General features: G+C 44.3%; 1 protein-coding gene across 1 annotated transcript in view; it reads left to right on the forward strand.

Moving 5' to 3' along the window:
- LOC122795987 (poly(A)-specific ribonuclease PNLDC1-like) overlaps positions 1-15,766 on the forward strand; it is a 1,803,424-nt gene that overhangs the window by 44,070 nt on the left and 1,743,588 nt on the right. Inside the window, exon 3 of the mRNA XM_044064467.1 lies at positions 3,641-3,714. Within this exon, the coding sequence (XP_043920402.1) occupies positions 3,641-3,714 (74 nt within the window). The remainder of the gene's footprint in view (positions 1-3,640; positions 3,715-15,766) is intronic.

The raw sequence follows: 15,766 nt of genomic DNA on the forward strand, positions 1-15,766 counted from the left end.
TATATATATATATATATGTAATGTATGTAGAAGGTTTACTATCACATGTCTGAGTGTAAATTAGTCTGAAGGTTATATGGCCAATGCGTTTTTACAGAACACCGATGACCGAACAATAAAACTGTCGAATTGTGTTTTTTTCTGGACATAGAATCGACATTTTTGAGAAGTGCTGCATAAGACATCTTCCCTACAATGCAAAGGTATAAGCAGAACTCTGAGTTGTAATATGCACACAGCACAATATCACCATCCATGTTTAAACTGAGCTGATGCTTTAGGCTGTCAACGTGGTTACTGCTATACAACTGTTGTGATGCCAGGACAACCCATTTCAAAATGCCACGTATCAAGTTTTTAGTAGTGTGCTTTAACCACTGCAAAATGAATACAACACAAGCATAGCCAAGAAATTGTTTTGCATTTCCAAACACACTGTTCCACCCAAGTGTACTATCAGGTGACGCTGTGCATTCCAGACAAAGTGTATTTACGATAATGATCCTAAAATGAACAAGGTTTCTCCACTAGTGCAGTAAATCCTCCACATGTAAATGTATCCAGTTTAGCCAGTAATCTTGTAAACGCTTCTTCCTTCACTTGCAAATGCCTCCGTTTAGGCGATGGAGGTGCACATGTGAACTCAGCAGCAGATCTCTAAATGGTTTTGTTCCAGTTGAATAGCCTCCAAAACATCTATGATGTATAACTTTTTCCTCCCTAACAGACTTCTAAGATGCCTGTGCCACCCTTCCACAGCATTTTTGTTTCTTGGAATCCCTTGAACAGCAGTATCATGTTGATTTTCGAAATTGAGCCTCCAATAAAGGTGGTATCCTTTCGGATGTTGTGCCCATCAAAACCATACCATCTAAGTTTTCCTTTTCTGTAGTTTTCTTTGAAGAAAGTGCATAGCGGTTGCGCTGCCTCAGGCATCTCATTCACTATACTATCAAAAGTAGTGACAACATCTCTTGGGTGAATAAAAGCTAGTGCAGGAAGCTCTTTAAATAAGGAGGAAAATCTCCGACATTTACTAAACTTGCTGGCCAGGTGTAATCACTGTATCTGCCTCCAAAGTTACTGGTTAAGATGAAACCAGCAACCTTTAGGATTACTACGAGGAAAATTCCGTTGTATAGAATTTACAGCATCCTTCTCAAAATCACTTAGAATTACTCTTGGCGACAGTGTTATGGAGTATTGCTCACATACCAGTTTAACGTTCTTCCAAAACAAGTCATATGTTACCTCCGCTTTACTGGAGAGTAACCAGTACACGACGGATAGTTTTTCTGTATTGTACATCAGGCACTGGGCAATGAACTGCATAAATTTGTTTGCCGTCAATATTATGTAATGGAAAAGTGCCCTCAACCATTAAGTATTCAGCTTGATATAACTGTAAATTCTTCATAGTGGTAGTAGTCATTACACTATTACATATACCTCCATCGCTGTCATGTTGAATTATAAAGCCACTGTTTTTAATAGGTAACATGTCTGATATAAGCTGTTTCAGGCTAGTAAATCCCTAAAAGTGATTCCTTTTCACTTTGTTTCTACATCTAATGACCGACTGCTTCAATGCATTGGTGTTGGGTAATTCATTTGTAATATCCGTGGATGTGCTTGCCAATACCTCCGACGCAACTCTGCAAGGATCTTGAACAGATTGAACAGCTCTACGCTTAATAGCAGGTCTCACCTTACATACTTTGGGTTTCTGGAGTCTGGTGCATGGTAATGCGCTGTTGATTTCAACATAACTTTTTACATCTTTCTTCTTGCCTTGCGTCCTTAACTGGACTAATGTCTATATTTAAATGCTATGTTTTTTTAACTGTATAATGCAAATAATAATGTGGAGCTTTTCTCCCTGGGCCTCCTCTGAAAACGGACCTGTGTCCAGTCGGACTCTCCCCATCAACAAATGTAAATAAATAATAAATAAAAACGTCCCCGTCAAGACTACCCTCTGTGACGCATCTACCCCTACACTTTTCCCTATTTTGTAGTACACACCACCAGTAATTTCTAGTTGTGGATGCCTTTTCTAGGTAGTACTGATAACCATCCACCACAAGCATTTTCCATCCTTTGTGTTTCTCTGGTGGAATATACTTAATCTATCGTGCCTGGTTGGTAATCCTGCGTTGCGGTTTCTGTGGTGGGATATACTTCATCTATTGTACCTGGCTGGTAATCCTGCGTTGCGGTTTCACTAGCCTATAGATAGAAGCATTTATGTCAGGTTAAATGGAGCTTCACAGGACAGCAATATGGACATGTGTCTTACTAATGTACATACCCGCTTTCCATGGTCAGATTGTTGCTGTCAGTAACGACTAACCTACACCAGTGTGTAGTACTCCACTATCTGACAATCGGTGAATGTTATTTTGTACCTCTGAGATATCCGCACTGTATTTTGTGCGACATAGTTTGGTCGCATTATTATTGCGCCATATCTTATTGAGCGATTTAAAGGTGTAGTTCGGCAGTTATCTGTTTTTCCTTTTGACGGTCAGTGAAGTGAATCCGGATTATTTATATATATATATATATATATATATATATATATATATATATATATATATATATATATATATAGTGTGTCTACGTATAGACTATATGAAGTCCTCTCTTTATATATTTTGTATATATTTTGGGGTGGGAGTTGCGTGCATAAGTTAATAGTATTCAGTGGTACCATCCTAGATGATTTTTATTCATGAACAGTTTCAACTTGTTTTGGGGGGTCACAGTATCTCTCCTATGACGTAGAAACATTGTTGAGTAAGTCTTGACTCCTTTTGAATGAAAGGTATGGTTTTGTATTTTGTTTAGCAGATGAATTCTCAACTATAAAACTTTTTCCATGTGAAGGCGCGTCTGGTGCAAGAAGTTGAGGTTAATGAACTAGTTCTGTTGTATAACTGTTAAATGTGAAGCACATTTGTTGCATATTTGTGTGTATATGTGTGTGTGTATATATATATATATATATATATATATATATATATAATGTGTGTGTGTGTATATATATATATATATATATATATATATATATATATATATATATAGTGTGTGCGCGTGTATATAAAATGTTTATACATATATGCACACGTGTATACGTGTGTATATATATATATATATATATATGTATGTATATATGTGTGTGTGTATATGTATATATATATATATATATATATATATATATATATATATATATATACATAGTGTGTATATTAACTCTTGGATTTGCTGCTTTGCAGGGCTCATGTTAGCACTTGTTCGTTCACACTGATAAGTTGATTAAGTATTCAAGATTTTTACTCATTGTGGTGTTAAGCATTTAGGTATTACAGTATATTATGTCTCACATTCCCTGCTAATTGTATAGTACATCAACTCAGATTGCACTACAGTGGGGAAGTGGCAAAAAGTTTCTGCTGTATTGCAATGTCTCAACATGCAGTCTCTCTTAGTACTGCTACAAAAGCTTTATGTGGTCTGTCTAGTGATTCAGTATTTGTTGAAGGCGATAATATGAATGTATCCCATGAGTCACACACTTGAAATAGAAGCCTAGTTTTGTGTTTTTTCATATTGAAAATTTGCCCTCTTTTTGTTTCAGCCTTTTTGATTCCATAGAGGAGCGGTACATGAAGTTACGCAGTAGTGTGCAGAAATTTACTGTTTCACAGATCGGTATGTAGTTGAGATATTGTTACAGCATTATTTACTAGTCAGTTTTCATTAAAGTACTGTGACTTTGATTGACCAGTGCACCGGCTTCAGCATCGCTACAGTTAAGTGGGCTATGTGTTGTAAAGTCTTAAACTCTGATCCTGGCTCCTTTTATAAAAGGGAATGGAAGGGGATGCAACGTCGCACTTCAGGATACTTTGTCAACAAGAGGCACTTCAACAACTTGTTACCACACACATGCATTTTCTTCAAATGTCTAATAGCCGAAACTTATGTTTTTTGGAAAACAGATTCCAGTGGCAGACCAGCATACTGCTTACTGCAACAGCTTTGTTACTTGCCTACTCTTATGTCAGGTATATGGTGACCTTACAAAATGACTTTCCCAAATTATTTGATTTTTTTTTTTAAGGGTGATTAAGATGGAGTCCTGCTAGCATAAAAAGTAAAAGCATTGGCAGAATTGGAGAGGAGAAGGAGAGGCAAAATCCCAGACAGAAGATTGGCATTGGCACAAATCCTGGGTCATCACCTGTGCTGCTAAACACACACTCTACTTAATGGTGACTGTCTGTCTGTTTTGGCCTTTTGAATAGGCTCTTTTTTCACAACTGGGCTGCCTTTGTCCCTGTGTGGGTTCTTTCTGTTGGTGTATGGAGTTCTCTGGTTATATAAACGCTTGGTGTTCTAATAGTTCTAGTTCACATTTAAGTCCCTTAACATCATTCAGGCTCAATATTTCCTCAACATTGATTCCAGGCATGAGGGCTTGAAATACTGTACTGCACTGTGCAGTATCATTGCCATTGCATTTGTGCTTTTAGAGTACATGTTTTTATGAGAAGTTTTTCTCCAGGAGCACTAGAAATCCAAGCATTAAAGAACATTACAGTAAGGACGTGAATTGTATGAACAAGCAAATTGTTTAATGATTCATTGTTGTCTTCCATCTGGATTCAACCTGTGGGTTGGTGGATCCTACATGGATCAATGCCGAACAACTTCAAAAAAAATTTCAGCTCACCAGGATCCACCTCCTCTACCTGCTGCATCACAGCTAACTCAGATCTAGTTTGCTGCCATTCCGGTCAACAGCTCAGTTGTGTTCTTCATTAACTGTATCCTTTATTTGCTAGTGGTTTTTTGAGTGTGTTTGCTTCCCTACTTGGTTTTGGTTAGTTAGGTAGTTGAGAGTTAGCATGTATGTTGTGATGGGTTTAATGGTTTCCCACCTTCAGGGCTTTTCTTGCAGGTTTTTTTGTGTGTGCTAGTTAGTTTAGGTAGGTTAGATAAGGATAGTGGATGAGTGTTTTTAAAAAGGGCGTTTTCTGGTGGGCATAACCATCCATATCAGGGCAGCTATGAGTGGTGTATCTATTGCCTCTGGGCTGCTCATTTTGAATCCGCCAACAGCTTTGGCTCTCTCACCATTAATGAGAGGGAAGGCTAACTGCTGCCTTCAGGTGACTATTTATTCATGTGCTTCCTTTGGCTAAGGGGACAAGTTGGGTCAGGAAACAAGCTAAGGACCCCAAAGTTTCCAAGGAGGACCATAAGCAGTCAGCCCAGTCTTCTGTGGCTGTCTGGCTTGCCAGATCTCGAAGTCCAAAGAACCTCAGATCCTCTGGCAGCCTTTGCCCCACGATCTGCTTGGATGCCGGGCCTCCTCTGGTGCCCTAGCCTCCTCTGGCGCCCCGGCCTCGGAGCCGGCCTCCTCTGGCGCCCCGGCCTCGGAGCCGGCCTCCTCTGGCGCCCTGGCCTCCTCTGGCGCCCCGGCCTCGGAGCCGGCCTCCTCTGGCGCCCCGGCCTCCTCTGGCGCCCCGGCCTCGGAGCCGCCTCCTCTGGCGCCTGCCTCGAGCCGCCTCCTCTGGCGCCCGCTCGAGCCGCCTCCTCTGGCGCCCTGGCCTCCTCTGGCGCCCCGGCCTCGGAGCCGGCCTCCTCTGGCGCCCCGGCCTCCTCTGGCGCCCCGGCCTCGGAGCCGGCCTCCTCTGGCGCCCCGGCCTCGGAGCCGGCCTCCTCTGGCGCCCCGGCCTCGGAGCCGGCCTCCTCTGGCGCCCCGGAGCCGGCCTCCTCTGGCGCCCGCCTCGAGCCGCCTCCTCTGGCGCCCGGAGCCTCCTCTGGCGCCTCGGAGCCGGCCTCCTCTGGCGCCTGGAGCCGCCTCCTCTGGCGCCCGAGCCGGCCTCCTCTGGCGCCGGCCTCCTCTGGCGCCCCGGAGCCGGCCTCCTCTGGCGCCCCGGAGCCGGCCTCCTCTGGCGCCCCGGAGCCGGCCTCCTCTGGCGCCCCGGCCTCGGAGCCGGCCTCCTCTGGCGCCCCGGCCTCGGAGCCGGCCTCCTCTGTCAAGGCACTTTCCCATGCCATTAGTGTGCTAAGCCCTCTAGAGGCAAGGAGGATTCTTTTGGGGGTGGACCTCTTCTGCTTTTTCCTCCTCTACCCCACAGGAGTTTTCACCAGATTTCTCCATATTTTCTGGTAGAATCTAAGCTTTTTCAGCGTAGATTCTTAGATCAGATCCACTGCTTTGTCAGCAATCTTCCAAGCCCCTCTTGGTGGCTTCCTTGGCTCAGTCATCTTGGTCCATTGGGAACTTGAAGACTTTGGAATTGGAGTAGTTGATATGGTCCATTTTAGAGGCACAGCTGGAGATAGGTCTCATTGCATTGCCTCTGGGCCCTCACACTGACATTTTGGCTCCTGTATCTTGGTTTCCTCTCTTGGGCCTTATGTATCCAAGGTCTTTTGGAGCTGGTTGTTTTCGGTCTCTTGGAATCTGATCTGATGATCTGGCCAATTTCTACTTTGATCCCTAGCTTGGTTTCCTTGACTCTGAAGGTGTCGGCGCCAGGCAATCCTTGGGCGAACAAGTTGATATGGGGTCTGCAGTTGGACTGTCCCAATTTTAGGGTCATCCCTTCTGCTTCTGGCCTCTGCTCTTGATAGTAAGGCCACAGTCTTAACATCGGGACAGAGTGGAACACCTCCAGATTCTGATGCGTCCTTGAGGTCTTTGGACCTTAGGTCTGCTGAGGCTGTTTAGCCCACTTCTGCCTCTGCTTTCATCATTATTGAAAGGATGCTGTCCCATCAGGAGAGGGAATGTTCTAATAAAACCAGTGCCTCCACATATTTCACATCTTTGTCTGCGGCTGCTTCTTAGCTTGCTCTGGGACAGCCTGCCGCCAGTGATATCCAGTCTGTTCTCCACATAGGGCCTGTAGTCTCTTCCTTCACCCATGGACTGTCTTGGATGGGAAGTGTCCAGTAAGGGGCAGTGCACGAAGTACCTGGACTCTCCCAAGGAATTCTTTACTGAGGACACTGACCTTGAAGGAGAGGGAGTCCCCTAAATGCCCCCTTCCTATGAAGACTCCTTTTGGCAATCTTTTTGAGCTCCTTCACTAGCAAAAGGGTTGGACTGCTGAAGCTCCTTGTCTGGAGAGTCTGTGTTTTTGGAGGCCTTCAGGGTGGCCCATCTGTATCTTGGGTGGTTCACCCTCCGGATGCACTTATTGACCTGGTGCACTGGAGGATTTGGAAGAAGCTCTATACAGTGCAACTGATCTCCAAAAAGCCCAACAACATCCTCACCCAGCCTCCAGGATTGACAACAGTAGAATAAAGGTCCTGCCATGGATGCAGTTATGTTAGTGGAGGCCACTAAGAAGGTTGTCTGCTAAATAGAGAAGTTCCAGCATTGGACCACTTGGGGAAGCTCGCCCATGCCTAAGCCTCATTTGCTCTGAAGATGTTAAAATATTTAGCTAATTTGATCAGGCTTCAGTGGGACATTGTGTCTAAAGTGTCAAGAGCAGTGAAGACACAGCAGAGTCCAGCCTCTGAAAACTCTGGAGACTAAGCTGTCCACCCTCCAATCCACCTCTGACTTGTCCATGCATCTGCTTTCCAACACAGCTGATGGTATGTCCTGCGCATGTGGCACTGGCTTTGCTATGTGTTGCCACACTTGGATCAGGTTGTGTGACTTTTCAAATTGCTTTAAGGCATCCTTTATTAATGCCTATTTGATGGCTCATCTCTTTTTGGGATTAAAGTCAAGGACTTGACCAGGAGTGAGCAAGACAGCAAGATGCTATCTGCCTTTTTTTTTTTTTTTTTTTTTTTTTTTGCAAACAAGTGAGGGGGCAGCGTATCCCTTTTTCATGAAATTACAGCAGTCCTTTTAAACAGTCTCCTTCTGGGGCTTCCCCTTGGGGTTTGGGTGGAGCAGCCACAACAGACGCTGTCCTTGTGGAAGGGGTAGTCCGCAGAACCAGGGCTTCCATGGAGGTTTCTCTGAGGACCCCTTTCAGTAACCCTGAAGGGTTGCCTGACTGTCCTCATCTGGAGGGGGGGGGGTTGAACAGCTCTACACCTGCAAGCTTTGGAGGCCATTATCTCGGATGCATGGTTGTTGAGAGTATTAGCCAGAGGCGGTTAAATTCTATACAAGGGCTGAGTATAATTCAAATGGCTTCCAGATGTTCTATCAGTGTGTCAGCAATCCGAAGTTAGAAGGTGTTAGCAAATTGAATCATCCAGGAAGTCCCACCAGACCAGTGAAAATATGGGGTTTACTCAAGGTTCTTTTGCTTCCAAAGAAAACTTGGACCTCTGCCAATCTGGGATTTGAGCATATTAAAAATGAGTTTGTGAAGCAGACCAAGTTCAGGATGGTCATGGTGTAGTCCATTTGCCTCTGAGGAAGGATGATTTGGATGTGCTTGAGCAATCTCATGGACACTTACTATCGTATAAAGATTGTGAGGTGGTCCAGGAGATTGCTGCATTTCTAGCTGGGGGCCTATTACTTCTTCAGAGCGTTGCCATTTGATCTTGCCACTGCCCCCTATGTATTCACCAAGCATATGGTAGTAGTAGCAGCCTGGTTCAGGTTGCAGGGGTTCAGATCTTTCCTTAACTTGGATGGTTGGCTTCTAACTGCCCCCACTCATCAGGGTCAGGGGCACCTTACTCCAGCCGCGCAGTTCCTTGGGAATCACATCAACTACCAAAACTCCAATCTTCATCCCGTTTAATCCTTAGAGTTTATAAGTTGCCATTTGGGCACAGTCTCCCAAATTGCCAAACTTTCAGAGTCCAGAATATCAAACCTTTGGGATCTAGCAGGTTCCTTGATTTTATTACTGAAAACCTACAGCATATCTTATCAGGCTCTTGGGTCAGATGGTGGCTGACATTTGTTTGGGATGTTCTTTGTGTTTCACTGTTGCAGTCATCACACTTGGGTTATCTGCCTGCAGGTAGCCCTCAGTCTGCCCGAATACCAGAGTCTTGGGATTTCTGTGTCGGATGCTGTCTCCTCTTCCATTACGTCAGATTGTCAGGGGTATAAAACATGCAGCCAACGCCATTACATCAGTCTTTATTGCCGAGAAGAAGCCCAAAGCCGTTCAAGTGCCGGTTGGCCGCTACCTGAAATTTTTGTTTTTCGAGTTTCAAACCTGAAGTCTTCTAAAGCTAAGTGCCCCGTTGGGGATTCTTTTTTTCTTGCTCTAACTGATGTCAGAAAAAAATTAACAATTGTCTTGCCTGTGGAAAGCAAATACCTCTCAGATTTTCATTCTTACTGCATCACCTGTTTAGGCCCAGACCGCGACGGCCCTTGCTGTTGGTTTTGTGCCTTGTTTAACGCCCGAAACAATTCGTTGTCTGGCTGTTTTTGTAGCTAAATTCTTTCGCTCTCATTCTCCGTATTCCGAAATGGCTTTGGTAGGCCATCTGACTACCATTCTTCCAAAAAAGCGCAAAGACAGACTGCATAGGTCAAAAACTGCTGAAGATGCTTCCGTTAAGCTAGTCGCCAGTCCACTGCTACTCAGTGAGGTGCCTTTGCAGGCCCTGATGCCCACTTCTGCAGATTCGCAGGCCTCTGCTGAGACCCATTCGGAGTCCGATATGCCACAAGATGCTTCTTCGACTATGGAACCTGCAGATGTCTCTACCTTGGATGGGTCCAGAGCTGTTGTGCAGGCACTGGCTTCTGAAGGTGTATTCTGATCTACCGATATTCATATTAAACAGACAACTTCATTTTCAACTAAAACTACCAAGTTTCTCAGGCCCAGAGTTCGCACTACGCCTAGAAAACAGATGTCCAAAGCATGTGCTCAAGCTCCCATACCACAAAAACAAATGCTTAGAATGGCTGAAGACCTTATTACTCTAAGGGAAGCCAGCCTTCCCTTGCTAAAAGACAAAGAATTTAATTTCCTTCCGATCCTACAGACCAGGAGTCTGACTGATCCTTCTGATTACCAGAACATACCCTTTTCTATCTGAGGATTCGGATGCAGAGCAATCCATTTCCTCTGCCTCCCCTCCAGAGGATTTTTCTTTTGGTGAAATATTGCATACCTTAAGAGAGCATTTCCGCTAGGAATGCCAGGACTATCCTCAGTCCAAAAAGAGACTCTGGGAATTTTTAGATTTGCCTCAGCACAGGCCATTAGCTATACCCCCTGCCCTGGATATTGTAGATTTCTTCTTGGAGTCAAGTCTTGCTACTGACACATTATCACCAGTTTCTAGAAAGCCTGACCCGGTACTACAGAGTACCTAACACTCACAAATTTCTCTAAGAATCCTACTACAGATCCAGAGACCATTTCCCAGGGACCTAAAGGCATTAAGGTGTCTACAGCCAAAAACCCTACCCCTTCAGACTGGGATTCTAGAGCTTTAGACAGATGGGGTAAGAAGATATATACCTCTGCAACTCTTGCCATCAGGGCTTTGAATTTCCAGTTTCACATGTTGAAGTACCAGCAACATATTATGGAGCTAATTAAACAAAAAATGGTGTTACTTCCAGATTGTGCAGAAAGTAAAGATTTGCAACAGTTAATGCATTCTGCAAACCAAGTTAGTAAACATACTTTGCAGTGTGGGTTTGATGCCTTAGAAGCATCTTGCAGGGCTGCTGTCACTGGGTCTGTAGTGAGAAGGCATGATTGGCTAAAAGAACAAGTCTTGCCTGACCATGTCAAAGCAAAATTACTAGATGCTCCATTAAATCAGGACCGTTTGTCTGGCACAAAAGCAGAAGAACTTACAAAGATGGAAGAAAAAGCTAAATCTATGCAAACCATCAAATGTTTCTTACAGGTGCAGCCACCTAGATTCAGTAGGCATTGGCCTTCAAAAAACTGGTCCTTTACATTTAATTTACAAGTATGGAAAATATTTACATGGAAATATATTCACAGGGCATTTATTACACCTGATAAACTAACCAAATTCAATTCACTTAAATCCATTTGTTGGAGATGTTCTTTAAACTGTAAAGCTGATTGGTCTCCTATATTTTTTGATTGTATTAATATAAAAAAATTCTGGGAAGAAATTACTATTTTTCTTCAAGCTATATTCACAGATACCTTAATTTTAACAAAATCTTAGCCCTCTTAAATGTTAATACTATTGGAATGAACAAAAATGATCTATACCTACTTTGGACCATACTAGCTGTGGAAAGGAAATGTATAACTAGAAAGTGGAAGTCTTCACAAGAACCTACTCTGTAAGAATTCTTGAGATTGTTGGAAGAAATGGCGACATTAGAAATCTAGGTGAAGGAATCGAGAATTTCACCTAAAACATGGACAAACAATCCTTGGGAAAAATGTCTTTTATTGAGACATTAAAAATGAACCCTAAATAATTAATGTGTAACTTTTTATACTTTATTAATTGAATATTATAAATTTTTGTTACTAATTTCATATATTTTATTTTTTTCCCTCCTTTGTTCAGGTCAGTTGTACATAGTGTATATAAAGGTTTATAAAACTTGTTTATTGATGATTGTATTGTTAAAACATATTATTTGGAAAATAAAAAAATGGTCCTTTCCAGTCCCTCTCAGGCCTTCTCAGTTCAAACCCAGGGGAAACAGACCACCAAGACTACAGTCTCAAGGTATGCAGAGATCTAAACAGTGGAGTGTTTCCACCTCAAAACCAGGAAGTGGTAAGCCACCCCCTTATGGAAAAAGTTCACAATGACTTTCCAGTTATCCTTCCCAGCCATGCCCAGGTACTTGCGCCCCTAGGAGGAAAACTCACCCTTCATTTAAAAAACTGGATGTCCATCACTCGGGACAGATGGGTTCTTAACATTGTATCCCAGGGATACAGATTCTACTTCCAGTCACTGCCAACCCCAAGAGGGTTGCCAGACCTTCCTCCAAAGCAGTGGGCAGAGGCCCAAAAGCATGTACTTTCCCTTCTTATCAGGGCTATTCAACCTGTTCAATAGAACAAAGGGGATAGGGTTTCTACTCTAGCCTGTTCCTGGTGCCCAGGAAAGAGAGCTCTTGGCGCCCTATCCTGGATCTATCAATTCTCAACACCTTTCTGGTGGTCCCAAAATTCAAAATGCTTACACTGCAACAGCTTCTTCGTATGCTAGCCAAGGATGCCTGGTTAGTCACCCTAGACTTAAAAGAAGCTGATTTGCACATCCCCATAAGGAAGTCTTGCAGGAATTATCTACGTTTCAGGGCAGGCTCTATGCACTATCAGTTCTCTGCACTTTCCTTTGGCTTATCTACTGTGTCCAGAGTATTCACAAAATGCCTGGCTCCAGCCATTGCATACTGCAGGCAGAGAAATATTCAAATCTACCCATATTTTGACTATTGCCTGATTCAGACGGACAGTCAGGAATTGCTACTTCAGCACCTGGCATTTGTAAAAAGACTTCTAACTTCACTGGGATATACACCATCAATGAAAAGAAATCACAACTGGTGCCCAGCCAACAAATTGTATTCCTGGAAGCAAGCTTGAACACATCTTCCCAGATGGCATTCCTCACTCCAGAAAAGCAGGGCCATTTGACAAACAATTTCAAACTAATGACCACCAAAACCCAGCTATTTGCAAGGAAAATACTGCAAGCCCTAGGGTTCATGGCTTCATGCATTCTGCTAATTCCATATGCAAGACTGCATATGAGGAAACTTCAGTGGTACTTAAGTCTCTGGTGTCAACATTCTCAGGAACTGGAAGCGGTGATTCCTATCATACCTTGTCTAAGGGCAGAGTTCCTTTGGTGGGCAGAAGCATGCAACCACAACAAGGGACTTCTTTCACTCAACCCATCGGTGCCCATACCCTGACAACAGACTCCTCAGACTATGCATGGGGGCTCGCATGGCAGCAAATTCATTCAAGGCAAATGGAGCCCAGAATAAATTCCCCTGCATATCAATCAAAAAGAGATGCTACCTGTACAGAATGCTGTGACAGCCTTCAAATAGCTTATCCTTCCAGGGCACCTCCTAATAGACAAGACAACACCACAGTTATGTGGTACATAAACAAGCAGGATGGAACCCATTCTTACCCACTCTGCAGGTTAGCCATGGCTTTGTGGAACACTGCCTTGAGCATCCAGGTGCACCTACAAGCTCAATTCCTGCCAGGCAAGCAACATTCACTGGCACACGACTTGAGCAGAAATCTACTGGATCTTCACGAGTGGAAACTGGAACCCAACTCATTCAAACTTCTAACCCAGAGGTGGACCTTTTTGCCTCCCCCCAAAAACACCAATTGAGCAAATTTTGCACCAGGGACCCTCACAGCAGAGCCTGGAAGGTGGACGCCCTGTCCTTTACATGGGAAAACCTCTCAAGTTATGCCTTCCCTCCTATGCCCCTCCTCTCAGAAGTACTACAGATCAAACAAGACAGGCCATGGGCAATCCTTATTGCAACAGACTGGCCACACCAGCACTGGTACCCACTCCTACGCAGTCTGACAGCAGTGTCACCCTGGCCCCTACATCAGACACCTTCCCTACTGCCTCAGCAGGAAGGACAGATTTTGCATCCACAGCTGCAAACCCTAAACCTTGTAGCCTGGCTTATCCCCTGAATACACACCACCAGCATCCCTCAGCAAACAGGTGCTGGACATCCATCCTTGAGCCCAGAAGGCCTAGTACTAGGAAATCCTTTGCTGAAAAGTGGAAAAGATATTGCTCTTGGAGTTTGTCTCAATGAAAGGACACTGCTGTGCCCACCTTACCTCATATCCTTGATTACTTAGCAGAGCTGCTCCACAGAGGCCTATCCTTCTCATCCATTAAGATTCATGCCTCTGCCATCTCAGCTCATTATAATACTGAGCCACCTCTCTTTCTTTTTCACCCTCTCATCAAACGGTTTCTGAGAGGAGCTAACAATTTAAGGCCCCCTAGGAGAGCTCCCACCCTGGCCTGGGACCTTAACTTTGTACTGGAGAAGCTCACACTTCCCCCTATTGAACTTGCTGCTTCAGCAGAGTTAAAATTCCTCTCTTGGAAAACAGCCTTACTTCTAGCTATTACTTCTGCAAGAAGAGTGTCTGAGTTACAGGCACTAATGGCGGTGGAGCCCTTCATTATTTTCCATGCTGACAGGGTTTCCCTCAGGATTAACTCTTCCTTTATGCCCAAAGTGGTATCCAGTGTGGCTTTAAACCGATCCATCCATTTGCCAACCTTTTTCTCCTAATCCTCAGAATAAAGAGGAAAGGATGCTGCACTCCTTGGGTGTGCAGAGACCGCTCGGGTTCTACCTTGACAGGACTAAGCCTTTCAGAAAATCTGACCAGCTGCTAGTCGGCTTTGCTACAGGGGCAGAGGGCAAGGCCATTTTGAAGCAAACCATTTCCAAATGGATAGCATGCATCCATTTCTGCTATAAGCACCATAGAAACCTACCCCAGAACCCATTCCACTAGAGCTACTTCAACCTCTACAGCATTTCTCAGGGGAGTCCCTACCAGGGATATCCTGGAAGCTGCAACCTGGAGTTCTGTACACACTTTCACCAAGCATTACCACTTACCTGTTTTTACTAAATCCAAAGCTGGATTTGCTACAGCAGTCTTACAAGGCCTGCTAGCCAGCCCTAACACTTCTTGACTGCCTCCACCCTTCCTCGGCTTTGGGAATTAACCCAGGTGTGATGACTGCAACCGTGAAACACGAAGAACATAGTACAGTTGTGTACACTTACCATAAATGTAGATGTTTGTGTGTTCAGTGTTGCAGTCCTGGTTTCCCTCCCTCCAGCCCCTTGGCTTTCTCTATCCTTTCTACCTATCCTCTTTATGGCCATCTTTTATGGCAGGGTTATTTACTTTTTACTGGAGGTGTTCCACACCATATAATAGCTTCCTATTTTGGGGGCTCCTGACATCTGGAGCAAGAAAAACTGATGTAATGTCGTCGGCTGCATGTTTTATACCCCTGACTATCTAATGTCATGGAAGAGGCGACTCTGGTATTCGGGCCAACTGAGGGCTACCTGTAGACAGATAACCCAAGTGTGATGACTGCAACAGTGAATACACTTTAACATCTACATTTATGGTAAGTGTACACAACTGTACTTTCCTTGGCCAGGTATCCGATGAGGGCATTGCAGTGGATTGTGGCTGTACAGTGGTCATACTTCTCATCCGATGGAGTTTCCCATTTTTCTGACCAGCATTTGTTGAGGTCAGATCAAGTGGAGGTTGGAGTCTCCCTTTGTTTCCACAAGGAGACTGTTTGTGCTTCCCCTTCCTCAGGCTGCAGTCATGACAGATGCCTATCTTCTTGGGTGGGCATGGGCAATTCAGAGGCAAGACTATCTAGGGGACTTAATTTGCTTCCGAGGTCAGCCTGCATATCAGTGTCTTGGAGATGAGGGCAGTCTTTTTTGCACTGCAGGGTTTTCGGGACATTCTCCCCAAGGTTGTGATTTTTGTCCAGACAGACAGTATGTCTTTGGTTTGGTACCTGAATAAACCGGGGAGAACCTGTTCTTACCCTCTTTGTTGAGAGTCCATGAGCACCTGGCAATGGGTGATTCTCATTCGTTTCTGATTGCAGTGCACATCCCTGGGAAGTCCAACAACTTAGCTGATAACTTGAGCAGGAATGTTCTCCTTCCTCACTAGTGGTCTGAATCTGATGGTTGCTGCTTGTTTTTTTCAGTGCTGGGGCATTCCTTGTTGTGACCTATTCACTTCCCCAGCCAACAGAGTGCAACAGCTAT

Source organism: Protopterus annectens, chromosome 2.part2 (genome assembly GCF_019279795.1).
Source record: "Protopterus annectens isolate FY-2018-M chromosome 2.part2, PAN1.0, whole genome shotgun sequence".
Classification (NCBI taxonomy): Eukaryota; Metazoa; Chordata; order Ceratodontiformes; family Protopteridae; genus Protopterus; species Protopterus annectens.